This window comes from Sciurus carolinensis, chromosome 1, assembly GCF_902686445.1.
Source record: "Sciurus carolinensis chromosome 1, mSciCar1.2, whole genome shotgun sequence".
Taxonomy (NCBI): Eukaryota; Metazoa; Chordata; class Mammalia; order Rodentia; family Sciuridae; genus Sciurus; species Sciurus carolinensis.
Genome location: NC_062213.1, coordinates 192,077,825 through 192,095,888, shown reverse-complemented (window position 1 = coordinate 192,095,888; position 18,064 = coordinate 192,077,825). Strand labels below are relative to the sequence as shown.

The 18,064-nt window shown below is 58.9% G+C and overlaps 1 protein-coding gene across 1 annotated transcript in view; it reads left to right on the top strand.

Moving 5' to 3' along the window:
- The window catches only part of Grhl3 (grainyhead like transcription factor 3), a 32,260-nt gene extending 15,749 nt beyond the window's left edge, over positions 1 to 16,511 (top strand). The window contains exons 4-16 of the mRNA XM_047529326.1: positions 479 to 824; positions 1,078 to 1,151; positions 1,607 to 1,760; positions 1,868 to 1,979; positions 2,969 to 3,063; positions 4,795 to 4,953; positions 5,350 to 5,428; positions 5,527 to 5,660; positions 7,269 to 7,303; positions 8,130 to 8,218; positions 8,982 to 9,067; positions 12,049 to 12,113; positions 15,682 to 16,511. Of these exons, the coding sequence (XP_047385282.1) occupies positions 479 to 824; positions 1,078 to 1,151; positions 1,607 to 1,760; positions 1,868 to 1,979; positions 2,969 to 3,063; positions 4,795 to 4,953; positions 5,350 to 5,428; positions 5,527 to 5,660; positions 7,269 to 7,303; positions 8,130 to 8,218; positions 8,982 to 9,067; positions 12,049 to 12,113; positions 15,682 to 15,796 (1,543 nt within the window). The 3' untranslated portion in view covers positions 15,797 to 16,511. The remainder of the gene's footprint in view (positions 1 to 478; positions 825 to 1,077; positions 1,152 to 1,606; positions 1,761 to 1,867; positions 1,980 to 2,968; positions 3,064 to 4,794; positions 4,954 to 5,349; positions 5,429 to 5,526; positions 5,661 to 7,268; positions 7,304 to 8,129; positions 8,219 to 8,981; positions 9,068 to 12,048; positions 12,114 to 15,681) is intronic.
- The last annotated feature ends 1,553 nt before the right edge of the window (positions 16,512 to 18,064 follow it).

The following is an 18,064-nucleotide window of genomic DNA, read 5'->3' as shown; positions in this document are numbered from 1 at the left end:
TCTAAGAAATAAATGATTAAACTTGGAATTTTTTGTATTAATGAGTCCTGTAATGCACAAAACACGTTTCCCCCTCGACCCTGAGCATGTATGTGGTTCCATTCTCAACACCCTCTTCTCATCCCTGGTACAAATTGGCCTGCTATGGTGTCTTGCTTCCTGCAAGTGGGAAGGGCCTGAATAGTATCCAGGATGCAGTGGGTGCAGTGACACACATCTGTAATTCCAGTGACTCCGGAGGCTAAGGTAGGAGGATTGCAAGTTTGAGGTCAGCCTCAGCAACTTAGCAAGACCCTCAAAATAAAATAAAAGGGCTGAGGACATAACTCAGTGGCCCCAGATTCGATCCCTAGCACCAAAGGAAAATTGGACGGAAGAAGTTGAGTGTGTCAGTGTGACAGTCACCTCCAGTCCAGCCAAGGACCCCCTTCCCCCTGGGCAAAGATGAGCACTCACTTTGCCCCTCCTCTCCCCGCAGGTTCTACCATGGCGTGGAATACCAGACAGACCTCACGCCCCTCGAGAGCCCCACGCACCTGGTGAAATTCCTCTCAGAGAACGTGCCTGGAACCCCAGAGTACCCAGAGCTGCTCAAGAAGAACAGCCTGATGAGCCTGGAGGCTCCTGTGCCCAACCCTGGCAAGGCTGCCGCCCTCCCCGCAGGCCCCAGCAAGATGGAAGCGGGCCCCGAGGACGGCTACCTCTTGCCCACCAGTGACATGTATGATAACGGCTCCCTCAGCTCCTTGTTCGAGAGCATTCATGGGGTGCCCCCGACACAGCGCTGGCAGCCAGACAGCACCTTCAAAGATGACCCGCAGGAGGTGAGGGCCCACTCCTGTACCCCTGGCAATGTCCCTGGGTATGTGTACACAGGCACAGAAGGAGAGGAGATAGGGGAAAGGGCTGAGCTTTGGAATCCATGGAAGGAAATGTCCTGGAGCCAAGGCGGGGTTGCCACATACCATTGTCCAAGTTGCCCACTGCACAGTCTCTACTGCTGTGCACACCATCCTGGGCTGAGGCCCCTGACACCTGAATGTGGTCACTTACTATCTCGGGGTTGTTTCTCTGCAGTCGCTGCTCTTCCCAGACATCCTGAAAGCGTCCCCGGAACCCCCATGTGCAGAGGACTATCCTAGCCTCAAGAGGTAATGTGGCCCCGCTGGATCCTTGACCAGGGGACAGGGGCTTGGCAGGGGCAGGGTCTGCAGACAGCTTGATTCGGTCCCCAGCACGTCATCAGTGAATGGAAACAGAGTGTGTGTGTGGGGGGGTAGATAAAAGGGAAGAGAATGATCTCCACGTCCTGTGCTGGGCTGCAGCCGGGAGCGTGGCGCTCAGCAACGTTGGAAAACCCCGACTCTTGTCCTTGGCCTCCCTGTGGCTTTGCCACCTCTCCGGCTTCTCTGGTTTTCTTCAGACCCTCATTATTCAGCAAGACTCTGGCTCAAGCAAGCCATTACCTAGAACCCAAAAACGCAGAAACCGAGGCCCAGGCAGGTAAAGTGACTTGGAAGGTCACAGAGCGAGTCCGTGACAGCCTCAGGCTCGCTGCCCCGGAGCCTCCTGCGGCCAAGCCTCACTGCCCGCTCCTCCCCCGCAGCGACTTCGAGTACACCCTGGGCTCCCCCAAAGCCATCCACGTCAAGTCAGGCGAGTCGCCCATGGCCTACCTCAACAAGGGCCAGTTCTACCCCGTCACCCTGCGGACCCCAGCCGGCGGCTCGGGCCTCGCCCTATCCTCCAACAAGGTCAAGGTGCGTTGGCTCGGAGCCACTGGGGAGGGCCGGGAGGGGCTGCCGGGCCCAGGGAGAGGGGCCTGGGGGGGCCTGGGTGCCGGGCCGACGTGGCTGCTGTGCCGCAGAGCGTGGTGATGGTCGTCTTCGACAACGAGAAGGTCCCGGTGGAGCAGCTGCGGCTCTGGAGGCACTGGCATTCCCGGCAGCCCACCGCCAAGCAGCGCGTCATCGACGTGGGTGAGCGCCCGCCCCACCCTGGCCCAGCTCCCGGCCCTGCCACCTCGGACCCGGCCCACCGGGGCGCAGGGACCTGCACCTGCTAACGTGAAGCAGTGGCCCCCTTTCCAGGGTACTTTGGGATACACAGGGCCTGGGGACGCTGCAGTGTCAGAGAGATAGGCCCCAGACACTGGCCCGTCTGTCTCCTGGGGGCGTGGCTAGTGGACACAGCACAGAGATGACCGCGCCCGGCCAGCAATGGTGACGGACAGCTGCAGCACAGCACTGGCGGTTCTTTTGGGCGTGGGACCCTCGCCACCCTGTGTGCCCTGCCCCACCCACCCTGGGCTAGGGGGAGGCACAGCCCGCCTCACGTCTGCAGGTTGTCTCCACCCTCTTCCTGGCTCCAGCCTGGGTCACCTCCTCTTCCTCAGCCTCAGTTTGTTCAGCTGTCAAGTGACAGGCCAGCTCCCTTGCCTGCCTGTGGTGCTGGTTTCTGCTTGGTACCGTGTATCCTGCAGAACATGATATAATGGGGGACAGTTGAGTGACTTGTCTGAGAGGCCAGGTGGTAGGGGAGTTAGGAGCATGGGTTGCAGAACCAGACAGATCTGAACCCCAGTCCTGGCTCTGCCTTTTATTAACTGTGTGACCTTGGCCAAGTAGCCAAACCTCTCTGAGCTCCATTTTCCTCATGTATAAACTGAATAGACATAGCAGAGTTGTGAGGGTTGCCTGAGGGCTTGCCTCATCTTAATTATTCAAGAAGCTGTTACGGCCCTGTTACTGCTATTACTACAAGTCACTTCTGTCCCTTTTTCTGGGAGATCACCTACTTACTAATCCCCAGGGAAAGTATGACCCCCACACAAGATGACAGGGGCCGTGGCCTTGTTGGCAGACCCGGGGTTCCGGGCAGATCTGCTCCCCTGGCTGGAGCTGACACACCCCGCCAGGCGCCCCGCGTCCCTTCCCTCCTGACGCTGCCCCCGCTCCTGTGGTTTCAGCTGACTGCAAAGAGAACTTCAACACTGTGCAGCACATCGAGGAGGTGGCCTACAACGCCCTGTCCTTCATGTGGAATGTCACCGAGGAGGCCAAGGTCAGTGGGTGCGGTGTTCCTACCCCAGGGGGCCCTTGGATTGGGGCATGTGCTCTGACACCGTGGAGAGGCAGGATCAGAGTGGTGGAAGCTGGGACCCCGGGCCCACAGGCGGGGTCTGCACCCAGCCTTGCCACCCACCAGCCATCCGCTTTCTCGACTGTGTCGTCATGGCACCAGCTGACAGGCCGCAGTGATGGTCGGGTGAGACAGGCAAGGGGTGGAACACAGGCCTGTGCACAAGGGCGGCTCTCGGTACCCATCCAGTCCCCTGTGCGTACCCGCTGGGGCGCCTGCGCGCGTGTGAGTCACACAGCAAACCAGGTTGCCGGGTGACGCTTGGGAGTCTGGGAGCTGCAGTCTCCACTCCCAGCTGGTTCGCTGCTCTCGGTCAGCAAGGCGGGAAGGGTAACCCAGCTGCCAGGTAGTGGCAGGGTTGTCCCACCGGCCTGTGTGTGCTTGTGGGCCCCGCCGGGTCCTGCTGCTGCCCGGAGAGCTGGCGTGGAGGCACCAGTCTGGGTCAACGGCCTGCTGGACCGGGCTTGCCTGGCCGGCGAGGGCTGGCTCCAGCTCCTCTCAAAGGCATCTGTGGCCCTGCCTCCCTGCCGTGGCCTCCCGCCCGGAGCAGCCAGCCAGCCAGCTGCAGGGGGAAGACCAGGGAAGGAGCTCCAGGACAGGAGGGGAGGCCCCAAGGCAGGGGTGGTTGTCGTTCAGATGGGCCGGGGAGGAGCCGCGCCTCACTGCAGGGAGGTGGGAGAGTTTCGTGGGAAGGGAGTGGTGGGTTTCGGTGGGGACTTTCTCACAGCCTCCAGGGCCCCAGGCTTGGGTCTTTCTCAGGTGCGCGCTGGGAGCCGGGTGGGGGCTGCATCAGGGCTGAGCCGCCGAGGGGGCGGTATGTCCGGCATGTGCCTGCGGGCCTGGCCCCCACGGCAGGACAAAGGAGGTCTGCTCAGGCACCCTCCCTGAACCCCACTGCTCAGGTCAGGGCCGTTTCCAAGAGCAAGGTCCCAAAGAACACGGGCCAGCCTGGACGCGGACCATGCGGGGTGGTGAGCTGGAAGAGGGTCACAGGCGGGGCAGCCAGGGCTGGCCCGGCTGAGACCACCAGGCTGCCCCCAGTAGGGCACAACCTTGGCCACACGAGACAGGTTTAACAAGGACATCGAGGCTCAGGGAGGATTTGTCCAAAGCCACAGGCGCCTGCGTGGCAGGGTCCAGCTTCCTGCCACAGGTCTGGGTGGCTCATCTTCCCTGACTACCTGGGAGTGTGGGGGACTTCTGTCTCTGTCAGAGACGCCACAACTGTAAGTGCAGGTGACCAGTGACGGGTGCGAGAGGGCGAGGCATGAGTAGAGAGAACCTCTTGCTGGAGGGTGCGGCGATGCTGGATCTGACGTCAGGAGTGGAGGGCACTGCGTCTCTCCCTCTGCGTCCCTGGGGCTGCAGGAAAGCAGTGTCCCTCAGTTGCAGGAAAATGAGGTTCTGGGTTTTCAGGGTCTGAAGGACCCCTAACGTGGGCTGCCCTTGGTGGGCTAGCGGGAGCACCCCACCCATGGGTGAGGGGTCTTGAGTCTGTCTGCACCCCTCCTCCAACCCCGTGGCCTGTGTTTCCTGGGAGAGCTGCCCCGCCTCTCTGAGCATCAGTCTCCCCGTCACCAGGCACAGAAGCCTCAACTACCAGGGCTGGAGACCTGTGCAGGCCACTGACCCAGCGCCCGACTCTGTCCCCAGGTCTTCATTGGCGTCAACTGCCTGAGCACAGACTTCTCCTCGCAGAAGGGGGTGAAAGGTGTCCCCTTGAACTTGCAAATCGACACCTACGACTGTGGCTCGGGCACTGAGCGTTTGGTGCACCGTGCGGTGTGCCAGATCAAGATCTTCTGTGACAAGGTGGGTGGGCGGGTGAGTCCTTGCTGCGTCCTGGGAGGGACGAGGGCCAGGCCCCACCGCGCGTCCCCCTGGCTTCTCTGGGTGTGTCTTTCACTCTCTCTTGCTCGCTGATGTTTCTCTCCACGTCCTGCCATGTGTGCTTCCCTGTGCATCCTCCTGTCTCTCTGCAGTTCGGTGTCTCTCTGTTTCTTCCTTCTCCCTCTTTCCCTCTCTCACGGCCTTGCTGACCCCAGGTGGGCAGGACCAGGCTGGGCCAGGTGCTGGTATCTTCCCATTTCCTGGCCTCACCGTTGGAACTGTAAGGTGGGCCCCTATTTAGGATGCAAAGTCCAAAGCCGCAGTTGTGAAGTAGCCAGCCCCTCCCAGGCCCTTGGTGACCCCCTTCTCCCCCACCAGGGAGCTGAAAGGAAGATGCGGGATGATGAGCGGAAGCAGTTCCGAAGGAAGGTCAAGTGCCCGGACTCCAGCAGCAGTGGTTAGTGGGGGCGGGGCTGGGGCAGGGTGAAGGGGAGGAGGCCGGGGCCGGGGACCTGCATGGAGGGACCTCAGGCCCATGGCTTCCTTTCCCATCAGGTGTCAAGGGCTGCCTGCTGTCAGGCTTCAGGGGCAACGAGACCACCTACCTGCGGCCTGAACCCAACCTGGAGACCCCGCCTGTGCTGTTCATCCCCAACGTACACTTCTCCAGCCTGCAGCGCTCTGGAGGGGTGAGGGCAGGGACCTGTTTGGGAAGAGGGGCCACGAGGGTCCTGGTCCCTTGTGGGGGCCTGCCGTAGCCCAGTCCAGTGGAGAGCAACCTGCCACTCACCACACTGGCCAATCTAGATGTTTCTAGGTCTTGCTGTTAAATAATCATATACTTACTGAGTCCTAGGGGATTGAAAAAATGGACACGTGGTCCTGTAACGTCAGTGACCTATTCCATCCAAGAGTAGAACGTTGGTGAGGGAATGGGCTTTGTGTTCATCAGAGTGTTCCCGCCGGGAGGTGTCGGGCATCTCAGCCCCAGGCCCCACCGCGGCCATGCTGGAGCTGGCTGGAGGGTGACGGCAGCACTCGGGTGCAGCAGGCTCGTGCTGTGCGCACGCGTCACCCGCCAGCCTTCACCGCAACCCTGTCGTGTCCACGCTCTGCCCCCAGAGCTCTGGGCCCCAAGTGGAGGCACAGGGAAGTTAAGAAACCTCCCCGCATCACACAGCTAGAAAGTGCAGAGCCAGAATTTGGACCCAGCAGCCTGACTGCAGGATCCATCCCTTGCCCACGAGCTGCTCCGCCTGTCAAGCCAGGGGGGCCGCTTCTCAGCACCGGGAGTGAGCTGGCCAGAGGTGGCGTGTTATCTGGCTCCCCCACCCAGCTGTCTTTTGAGAGAGACTGTTCATCCCCTTTCTCAGACAGGGTCATAAACGAGTCAGTAACGGAGTCCGGGCCCGAGCCTGTCTGAGCCCTGATTCATATCAAGCGATCCGACAGCTCCCCTCCTTGGAGGGCACGGCTCCCCAGAGTTTCAGTGGGAGTGTCTGCAGAGACGGCCGGGTGCCCACGGTGGGTTTGGTGTGTTGACTTAGGACAAGGAGGTGGGCCTGGGGGCTGAAAAGAGCAGCCAGACCTGTGTGGCCCCAGCCCACTGAAAGCACGTCCTGCGTCCTCGGTCCTCCCTGCCCTGCCCTGGTAGCAGCACCAAGGCCTCCACGACCCAGGTGGCTACATGGACTCTTCTCTCTTGACTCCTCCAGCCAGCCGGCCCCACGCAGGGAGATGACCACTAGGGACTGGTTTACTTGTGGCCAGCTGACAACTAATCCTGGGGAAGGGAGAGGGACCAGCCCCTGCACACCTGAGCCCCAGAGGGGTCTCAGGGAAACAGCAGGCAGAGGCCCGAGCCTGCCTCATGCTGGCTGTGTCACCCCAGGGGCTCTTTGAGCCTGGTTCTCACAGGCTCTCAAAGGGCGGCAACCACCAGACAGCACAATAGGAGCAGCAGTGCCAGGTGCACAGAAGGGCCCTCTGCCCCAGCCCCAGGTCCCAGCTGCGGCTCCCAGCCCTCGGGGCACACGGGCTGGGTGGGCTCACTGGTCTGCCAACCATGCTTTCCCACCACCTGGGGTCCATTGCCCCCTGACTCAGCAGCTTGGGCCAGGTGACTCCCTTCAAAGGGGATGCAGCCCACTTAGGGGACGCGTCCGAACAGGAGCCTGGAAAGCACTGAGGCGCCGCCCCTCCCCCACAGCGTTCCTCCCAGAAAGCCCCCAGCCAGGGCCGAGGCTCCTCTGGGTTTCCTGCTTGTGACGGGAAACGTCCCTTTCTCTTCGTTGCAGGCGGTCACCTCAGCCGGACACGGCAACGCCAACAGGTACGGAGCAGCGGCCGCGCTCCCGTCCCCTCACGTCGCCCGCCTGCGAAACTCGCCCCAGCCCCCAGCGTGCTTCTCTCTCCTCGCTGAAACCGCCTGGGTTTTTATGGGTTTGTTTTATAAGAAAAGTCGGCGAATCTCTGGCGAAGACGCCTGCTTGTAAAAGGGAGAGAAAAAGCTCTGGGAGGGGTGCTTTCAGAGAGCAGGGGGGCCTTGTCCAGGACGGCGCACCCAGAGGCCACCGAGAGGGTCCCCGTCACCCCCACCCAGCCCCCACGTCGCGCAGAGGCAGGACGGCCATGGGGCAGGCAGAGAGGCTGCGGTGCCTCGTGCAGATCTGGTTATTTCCAGCCCCTCCCAGTGCCAAGACCTCTGCCCACTCCGCTCCCAGGGGTCACGTCCCTGCCCCTCACAGCTGCCCCAGAGAGCTGACTGCTCTCCTCCATGGACGGCGACGCCAAGGCAGGGCGGTCCCACGGCCATCAAGCAGCAGAGGCAGGACTGGACCCCTGTCTGTCTCACTCCTAGACCCTCAGTCCTTCCTCCTCCCATGACCTCTTGCCCCGCCTGATTCTTTCCAAGGGAACAGGCTGATGGCGGCCATCGTCCACTGACCGCCACCTGCGTTGTCTACCGCAGCTGCACGCTGTACTTTCTGGTCACCCTACATTATAGATGGGGTCACGCGAGGCTAAGGAACCTGCCCCAGGGCCCAGAGCTAGACTGGGCCCACTGCACGCCTGCTTTGCACCCGCCCTCCTGCAGCTGCCTCCACTTCCGGGGCCCCTGGAGGTCCAAGGGCCTCACCACCCTCCCATCCCCACAGGCTGCCCCTGAAGCGCACCTGCTCACCCTTCGCGGAGGAGTTTGAGCCTCTGCCCTCCAAGCAGGCCAAGGAAGACGACCTTCAGAGAGGTAGCTCTGCCCACCCTGTTTGCTCCCAGAGCCCACCTGGCCCCACCCCGTGCGGCCTCCCTGGGGAGAGCAGGGGGAGGGCTTCCCTCCTTGGGGCTGGGCTTTGGCCAAGGCCTGCAGGGTAATGGGGGTCCCTAGGTATTGGAGAGGTAGCCATGGGCTGCAGGGCTCCTGCCTGCTTTTACCCTGTTTGGCTGCGGGTGTCTTGGGGCAGGTGCTCGGGTGGCAGACCCTTTATGCTGGAGGAGCCCCACACCTTCCCTAAGGGGTGGGAGCTGGCTGAGGTTTCGTTTCTGCTCTTCCAGCTTTGACACTCTTAAGTCTGTGACTTCCGTGTCTGTGTGGTCAGGCTAGCCCAGGCCTCTGGGGGCTGTAGCTGACCACGAGGAAGAAACCAGCAGCTCTGGTCCACAACTCCCAGTACCCTTGATCCGAGCTTAGCAATGCGCTTGGTGTTGCTAAATGTCGTCAGTAATTCCCACCCTCTGAAGTTGGGGTGGGAATTACTGACCAAAACAATTTGCACAATTTGGGAATTTTGCAGACCAAAACAATGAGGCACAGTGATGTTAAGGTCACCTGGCTACAGGTACCAGAGCAGGTATTCAAATGGGCCCAAAGCAGGACAGTGTGTTTCCAGGCTGCCTTTCCCAGCCGGGCACGGCCCCCAGCAGAAATAAATCTTAACGCTGGAGTAGTATTTCCAAGATCCCCCCCGGGGTCTTCCTGCTTCTCACACCTGAAAGCTCTCCGCTGTTTTCAGTGTTGTTGTATGTTCGGAGGGAGACCGAGGAGGTTTTCGACGCCCTCATGTTGAAGACCCCGGACCTGCAGGGGCTGAGGAATGCGGTAAGACACTGGGGGTCCACCGCCCTGGCCTGGCCCAGCCTGCCCCAGGGGGTTCACTTCCCACAGGGTGTCTGGGAGGGAACAGCCAGGAGCCCGGGCTTTCTGGTGGCCCACCCGTCCCACCTCTGGGGGCCTGCGGGGCCTCCTGTGGGGGTGGGCGCGATGTTACCTCCCAGCCAGAACCGCGGCTCCACCCTGGGAGTCGCGCACACCATAAATCCTCTTAATCTGATGGCTGCTTTCTGACAGGCCAGGGCCTTTGTTGGTTTTGCAAACCTGTTTCTGGTTTAATGGGAATGAAACCCAAAAGGCCAGGCCCAGAGTCACTGTGTTTTCTCTCCCGGGGGCCTCATTCCTCCTGCTCGGGTTGGCTGGGGTGCTGGCTGGGGTGGCTGAGGGTGGTACCTGGGCAAGGAGACCTGCCCAACCCCCACTGCCAGAGAGCAGGCCACACAGCCCAGCCCCGAGCAAAACTCAGCGAGCTCAGACGCCTCCAGGGCAGCTGTGCCTGAGGTGGAGCCCCCAGAAAAGTCAGGGGCTTCCAGGACCTCTGGCTGCAGGAGAGAAAAGTGAATCCCACTGTCACTTGGCTCCCTCCCATGAACGCCCCTGGGTGCCAGGCATTGTGTCGGGTAGGCCGCACCTGAAGGCCCCCGGCGTTCTCTCACAAGCTGGAAAGTGGTACTGGCAGCACCTTCTGGTGTCCCATGAGGAAGCAGCCCCAGAGGTCGGGGGACTGCCTCGGTTACCTGGCTGGAGGAGTCAGTGCTACATCGCGGTCCACGCTCTCTCCACCCTGCTGTCCTGTCCTCCTCACACGCTGTCAGCCTGCTTGGCATCATACCCAGGAAGCTGGGCTCACAAAAGGTCGTTAATGGCCCTTGAATGTGGACTCGACTCAGGTTGCACAGTACCTCACAGGGTCAGCTTCCCACCGGGGCTGGAGCTCCCTCCCAGCAGCCCTCTGAGTGTCCATGCTGGACTTGAGGGGGCGCTCACTACCTCTTGAGGGAGCTCATGCTGTCTTTGTGCAATTTGTTCGATTCATGTTTAGAGAGTTTGGAGTCGTTCCTTCGATTCTCCCTGGTAGCTTCTAGTTGCGTCACCACTGAGACAGTCCGAGGGCTTTTCTGGTGTGGAAAGATCTGCGTCAGAGTAACTGGGAGCTGAGTGTGGTGGTGCACTTAGGTAATCACAGAGGAGGCTGAGACAGGAAGATTCCAGGTTCAAGGCCAGCCTGGGCAAGATCCTACCTCAAAATTAAAAAATAAAAAGGGCTGGGGATATAGCTCAGTGGTAGAGCACCCCTGGGTTCAAGCCCCAATACCACCACCAAAAAAAAAAAAAAAAAAAAAAAAATTAAAAAAAGAAAGAAAGAAAAGAAAAGGATAACTGAAGAGCTGAACCCAATCCTCTTCCTAAAATGCCCACAGAGGCTGAGCTCCCGGAGTCCCTGACCCGGCCGTGCTGCAGCTTCAAGGCAGCCAATTCCTCTAAACACTGTTACTGAGCTTCTCCGCGGGATGGGTACCAGGCTGCATCCATTACCTAAGCGTCATGGGTGGAGACACCCTCTGGGGACACCTTTTATTGCACGTTCCTTCCTCACTTTACAAATGAGGAAACTGAGGCTCAGAGAAGTGAGGGGACCTATTCAAAGTTCTGCCACACCAGGTGTAGAGCTGGGACCAGACTAGATCTGTTTGCGGCGGAGGAGACTTTGGGAGCTCTGGGGAGAAGTGGGTGGCTTGGGCTGCGGGAGCCCCACAGGCCTCTGCGTGTGGTTCCCCATCTGGAGAGGAGGCGTCCCCATCTGGGACGTGTGGGGCGCTAACATGCTCTGGGCCTCAGTGCCTGGCTTTCCCTCTCGGGCTCACAGGCACACCCCCGGGCTAGGCTCATAGTTCCTGCCCAGAAAGGTTCGGGTTGACCCCTCAGCACAGCAAGGCGCACCCCGCTTCTCTCCTTTTAAAGTAATGTTGTGGTCACTTACGGAGGTCTCACTAGGTGCCAGGAGCCCTCCTGAGTGTTTTACATGGATTGATTCCTTCAATTCTTCCAGCGACCCTAGGAGGTAGACCCTACCGTCCCCATGAGCAGTTTGCAGAAGGTCATTGTTTTACTCAGCTTTTTAGCTGCTGCAACCAAAGGACCTGACAAGAACAATTAGAGGAGGAAAAGTGTATTTGGGGGTTCACAGGTTCAGAGGTCTCAGTTCATAGAAGGCTGGCTGCCTCCCTTGGGGCTCACGGTGAGGCAGAACATCATGGAAGAGTGTGGTGGAGGGAACATGGTGCCAGGAAGCAGACAGAGACTCCACTCATCTCATACAAAATATGCACCCCAAGACTCGCCCCCAGTGACCCGCCTCCTCCAGCCACACCCTACCAGCCTGCAGTTGGCCCTCAGTGAACCCCTACCAGGGGGTTGATCCACTGATTGGATTGCGGCTCCCGTAACCCAGTCATTTCACCTCTAAGCCTTCTTGCTCTGTCTCACACATGAGCTTTTGGGGGACACCTCACATCTAAACCATAATAGTCCCTCAGCTGGTGAATGGTGTGCACCCTGAGCGCTGGGCCACCACGTGTCTGGCACTAGGCAGGAGTTAAGGGAAATGGGATATGCTCATTAGGAAGGCTTCTCAGTGATGATAAGTTTATAGTGATACAAAACTATCTACATAGAATACAAAATTATCTGTATACACGGGAAGGCGCACACCACGATGTCAGCAGTGTTCATCTCTGGAAACAGGATTATGGATGATTTCAATTTCTGTGTGTATATATATATATGTGTATGTATATACACACATATGTGTATGTGTGTATATATATGTTTGTATGTATATTACACACATGGCACACACACACACACACACATACATATATTACATTTATAATCAGATAGTAAAAAGCAATGGTATGTAAAACCTGGGTTGGGCAGCAGGCAGTGAGTCCCCTACCTTTCTCTTCCAGATCTCTGAGAAGTACGGGTTCCCCGAGGAGAACATTTACAAAGTCTACAAGAAGTGCAAGCGGGGGTAAGTGCCTGGTTCAGCCCCACCCACTGACTGCTCAGCAGGAGGAGGCTTCATACTCGGCCTCCATGGAGAGGCTGAGGGGATGTGGAGTTGGCCACAATCCGGCCAAGGCCACTGGCCACCCTTCTACCTGCAGAGACCGGGCACTGGTCACTAGTGGGAGGGAGGGGAGTAGGGAGGAGTAGGGTCTTCCTTCACAACCCCCTAGGGTGGAGGGGAAGTGCAGACATATCAGAAACCCCAAGTTCAAATCCCAAGGCCACGGGATAACCAAGATATTTGATTAGGGCAATACTGATCACAGTGGCCACTGCTTGCTGGGTCACCTCCTGTGTTTCAGATTATGGGCTGAGCCTGTCTTGTTTAACCAGCACCACTGCACTAAGAGGGCAATGCCCCAGCTTACTGTTTCTTTGGGGGGTACCTGGGATTGAACTCAGGACACCCTATCCCTGGGCCACATTCCCAGCCCTTTTTTGTATTTTATTTAGAGACGGGGTCTCACTGAGGTGCTTAGCACCTTGCTTTTGCTGAGGCTGGCTTTGAACTTGCGATCCTCCTTCCTCAGCCTCCCGAGCCACAGGGATTACAGGCGTGCACCACGTTGCTTGGCCATGGCTCACTTTTTACAGACAGGGAAACAGGCTCAGAGGTGACGAGCGATGTTCAGGGCAGTGGACATTCAGCAGTGGAATGGAGACACAGAGGCAGGAAGGCCTAGCAAAGTTGCTACAGGGAGTCGGAGCAGGACAGCCCTGAACCTGCAGAGGGAGCTGTGGCCAGCCAGGGACGCTCCCGGGCCTATGCTACCCCACCTCCAGGCTGGGCTGGGTGGAGGAGAACAGCTGTACCCTCTCGGGGTGGGCAGTGCCCGGCTGCCCTCCACAGGCTCCTGGCCTCACAGAGCCCTTTGCTGTCGGCCCGGCAGATCCCTTGGTTGCCAGGAGGAGAACGTCACATGGTGACTGGACTCCCAGGCGTCAGTCCCCTGGTCAGAGTCAGCAAGCTGGGCCTCTGCAGCCCTTCCTGACCAAGTCACTTCCCAGCCCAGGATGGGGCAGTGAGTAACTGGCACGGCTCCTTTCGGCCCGGAGGATCCAGGACCTAGCCCTCTGCCCACAGCTCAGCCCTGACCCTCCGTGCTGGCCGTCTGATCCAGGTGCTCTTAGGAGAGCCCTGGATGGTGCCCAGGCACTGCCCTGGGGCTGCTGTCCGTGGGTTTCCCTTTTCAAAGGCTTCGGAGGCCTCCTCTAAGCAGGCCCGGGGCCTGGCCTCCCCCGCTCCTCTGGTTCTACCAGCCTCCCTTGAAGGTCACAGCTGGAGAAGGTTTCCATCCCTGCCCGGGGCAGCACCCATTGGTTTGGGTTGTGTAAGTGTCTCGAGTGTTTTTTCACGTGTGTTTATTTTCCCCCAAGTTTCGGTTTCAAACCGCGGCTCGGCCGCTCTCTAGAGCCAGATCTACTTCATGGCTCTGCGTTGCCCAGGCAAGCCCAGCCCCACGTCCCCTTAGGGCCACGCCCACGTCCCTGGCTTCAGCCCCACCTGGGCAGACCCCCCAAAACTCCCACCTGGGGTGCCACAGGGATGCCCACCCTGCTTCACTGACTGGGTCGCCAGAGACTCTCCCTGAAGCCGCAGCCGCTGTGTCCATCCTAATTATAATAACTTCCGTTGGCAGAGTCCTTCATCCAGGGTGGCGCTGGGCTAGATAATGGACCCTTTGAGCTCGGAGGTATTGTCTCAGTTTCTACAGATGAGGAAACTGAGGTCCTGAGCAGGTAGTTACAAGCTCACCAGTTAGTAACCCACCTGCCTAAATCCACACACAAGCCCCTTCCCCGTTTTCTCTCTCCTCCTCCTGTTCCGCTGACTGCTAAGCCATGTGCAATAAGGACCATGGCCGGCTGTCCCAGGGCGTCACTCAGTGGTGGCCCCGGGCATCGCTCAGTGGTGGCCCCGGGCGTCGCTCAGTGGCCCTGCAGAGGCAGTCCGCACCCTCCCACCGTGCCCTCGGAAACCCCAGCCCTGGGCTGGTCTGAAATGGCTACATGAGAATGTTCCCAAAACACCTTTGGGGAGAGGAGACCGGATACATCCGCAGGCTCCGTCAGGGTCCTCGTGCGAGGAGACGTCCTGAGCCGGTGGCTGTCCTCTTGCAGACGCTGGGGACGCCCCACGGCAGAGGTAGACAGGATCGCTTTACAAGCACCGCGGGGCACCTGAAAGATGAGCAGATACATCGCTTTTGCTGGCGGCTGGCCAGGGGCTTAATGGGACCCAAGACAGAAGTCAGCTAGGAACTGGGAGGTCACCCAAGGCCACACTCTGTGACAGCAGTCCCTGACAAGCCCTGCCACCCAGGACCCCCTAGTCACTGTCCTCGGAGGGGAGGGCCGTGAGCTCTGGTGATGGAAGGCCCTGCGGGTGGAGTCAGCCTGGGTCGCAGCAGGTGAGGCCCTGCCCAGTGACAGGCACCTGCCCGTCAGCGCCACCCAGGGAAATGCTGACCCAGTGCCCACTCCTTGTCCAGCCCTTGTCACCTCTGGCCTGTTCCTGGCCTCCAGCCCCCCAGACAAAGACCCTTCTGTGAAATGCAGGGACTCCAGACAGGACCCAGGGAGAGGGATCCCGAAACAGCTCTGAGCCCAGGCCCGGCCTCCCCAGGCTGCTGCTGGCAGGGACAGCTGGACGCAGGCTGTGGCCCTCACTACTGTCCCCACTGCCCTCTCATGGGTCCTTGTGAAAGCAGACCTCTGCCTGCTGCTCCTGCCCAGGGAAACGGGCTCCCCGGGGGCGCGTGGTTCTCTCTGCCGCTTCCCAGCCTGGATTAGCAGGGCTCCTCGGGAACTGCAGGCGAGACAAAGGTCCAGGTTCGGGTCCAGCCCTGCTGCCTCTTACTGTGTGACCTTGGGCAAACCGCTGTGCCTCTCGGAACCCCAGCTTCCTCCTCTGGACCTGGAGCAGCACCCAGCTCTGGGACTCCTTCCCCAGGCTATGAGCGCCTTCACTCCTGGAGGGCAGGGTGGGGAGCGGATCTCCCGCGGCACATCCTCAGCGAGTGCTGGAGCCGAATGGATAGGGCAGAGGGTCCGGGTGACGGTTCTGTCTGTCAGGTTGGCCAGGTCCTGGCACGGAAAGTGGGGCAAGGGGGTCACCCCTTGTATCTATGGGATTTCAGCTTCAGGGCATAACGCCGAGCCGGGGTTTGTGGCACCTGCCTCCTGTGTGGCCAGCATACCTGAGTGGCACATCGGTCACAGCCTCCTGTTGAACTGCCACACCTCCTGACTTGAACTCACCCTGTGTCCCAGTCCGCACTCGGTGACCAGGGGAACACTGTGGCTCCCCCAGATCTGCCTGTGTTACTCCAAGCTCCTGTGCAGCAGGGTTGGAAGTGTGACTCAGCTACCCTCCTGTAAAGAGGACTGTGACGACCCATCCTGCAGGCTGGTGGCCAGGACCCAAGGGAGTTTGTGAGGTGCCCAAAGTGTTGCTGTCCTCTCTGTCCCTCAGAGAGCCAGGACACAGGCGCCTGGCATGTTCCAACCGAGCCCCTCCTCTCTTCCAGGATCTTGGTCAACATGGACAACAACATCATTCAGCATTACAGCAACCACGTGGCCTTCCTGCTGGACATGGGGGAGATGGACGGCAAGATTCAGATCATCCTGAAGGAGCTGTAGGGCCCTCGAACCCCGGGACGTGGCCCCTGCCACACGTAACCTCTCTGCGTGCCTCAGTGCTGTTACTTGAATGTGCTCCTTGAGTGAAGTGGCCCCCAAGTCACAGACCACAGACGTCAAGCCAGGAAGGGACTTTGGGGGTCTCCTAATCTGAACCCCATCCTTGCTTGAATCCTTCCAGTGCCTGCCCACCAGCCACAGCGCCTGGACAGCACTTGCCCGCCTGCCTGCTCCTCCTCACAGTCCCCTGCAGGCGGCCTCTCGAGGGCGAAGCCCACCCTCCCACCTCAGGCCGCACCGCTGGCTCACGCTGGTGTGGCCCCACTCTGGATTCTTCCGTCAACTTCAGACCAAGGATTCTCACCCTTTGAAAATTCTTGATTTTTCCGTGCAAAGGACTTTTAAAAGACATGCCCATGGAAGTGACTCTCTCACTGACTTCTCATGCAAGATGTAAATAATGGAGCTCTCCGGAACAAAGAGCCCACTGTGCGAAGCTTCCGCCTTGCCGTCGCTGCTGTACACATTTCTTATTTACGTTATATATATAAATATATTGTATATATATATGCAGCATTTTATATTTTTCATGGATACATTTTTATCATTTCAAAAAATGTGTATTTCACATTTCTTGGACTATTTTTTTAGCTGTTATTCGATTATGCATTTTGTATGCTCGTAGTGTTTAGTAATAAAAGTCTCCCTATGTACACTTCACGAGCTGCGTTCCCTCCTTTCTCGAGGGTCTTCCAGCACAGGGGGCGGGTGGATGAGGCCTGTCTCCTCTCCCCTAGGCTCTGTCCCGGGGTCCTTGCCCCAGGCTGCAGGATGGAGGGGAGCGCAGACCCTGAAGGCAGTGCAGTCCCTGTGGTCCCACAAGGCTGATGGTTACACCCAAGGATCATTGACTCCGAGATAAAGGCCTGGAAGGACCTAGAATGGCCATGGCGGGGAACTCACAGCTGGAACCAGGGGCAGAGCCCAGGTTGAGCCACGGGACCTTCTTGTACTCTCTCTGGGGCCAGCTCCTATGGGGTCCTAAAATGACTATGCACATCTCTTCCGACAGCACGGCCAGTGACACCACGTTGGTGCTGAAGTCAGCCACGGTGGGAGCGTTAGGCCAGGGATACCACCACCCACGCCCTGCGTTTCCCCCAGAGAACAAACCACAAGTCCCGGCTTCCGTCCTTCCCTTCTTCCCTTCCCAATGCTGCATCCGGCTGGCCTCTGCCTGGACGGTGCAGGAGGTGGTCTACACTGGTGGTAGCTGTCATCCTGAGAGCCTCAAGGTCACTGCTGGGCTCAGAGCCCATGATGTGGGGGAGGGGACGCGTCCCTGAGCACCTCGCTGCCTTCAATCCCACCAGCTCTGCTTTTTACACATCAGGGTTTCTCATAAATGTTGGTCGAAACAAAATTCTTTTTACAGTTTGAAAACCAGGATTCCTGTTAGAACCTCCAGCTTCGCCAGAGTTTACGGTTCAACTCCCGAGGCCCTGCCTAGAGTCAGGGCTGGGACCAGGGTTGGCAAGTGAGGCACCAGCCTTGGCCATAAAAATTAAGGGGTGCCAGAGAGCTCAGTAAAGAAGTTAGATAATAGTACAATGCAGCATCTTTTTAAAATTAAGGTCAAAAAAATTCACTTTGAACAAAATCTCAAAAGGCTAAGGGCAGGATCAGCATCGCTGACCGGGCTCCAACATGGCTTGTGTGGCCCTGCAGGAGGGACCCTGTGGCACATCCAGGGTTACTCTGCCCAGCCCAGGCCTGGCTGCTGCTGTGACGTCATCCTCTAGCGGTCAGAGAAAATCGATGTGTGAAGGGTAAGCAACAGAAGGCAGCCGGGTGTGGTAGCTAACCCGTAATCCCAACTGAAGCGGGAGGATGGCGAGTTTGAGGCCCACCTGGGCAACATGATGAGACCCCACCCCAAAAAGAAAAAAGAGAAACAACCTGAGTGCTCAGCATGAGTAGTAACACAGGCTCCGCGCACACAGTAGGCGCTCGGCTTTCCTTCATCTGAGCATCCTCCCCAGCTTCCTTCCCAGAGCCAGTTGGGAACACGGAAGGTGCTGCCCCTCAGTCCTGATCACCTGTTGGAAACACCCTGACAGCTTTTACCGATCTCTTCTCTCGCCCCCTTCTCATGCCATGGTCCAGACTCCACCTTGGAGTAATTAAATGAGCTAGCGTCCCTGGGCGGGGTCAGGTGTCAGCACTCTGTGATGTTCCCCATCACATGATTGTGGCGTGCAACCCAGA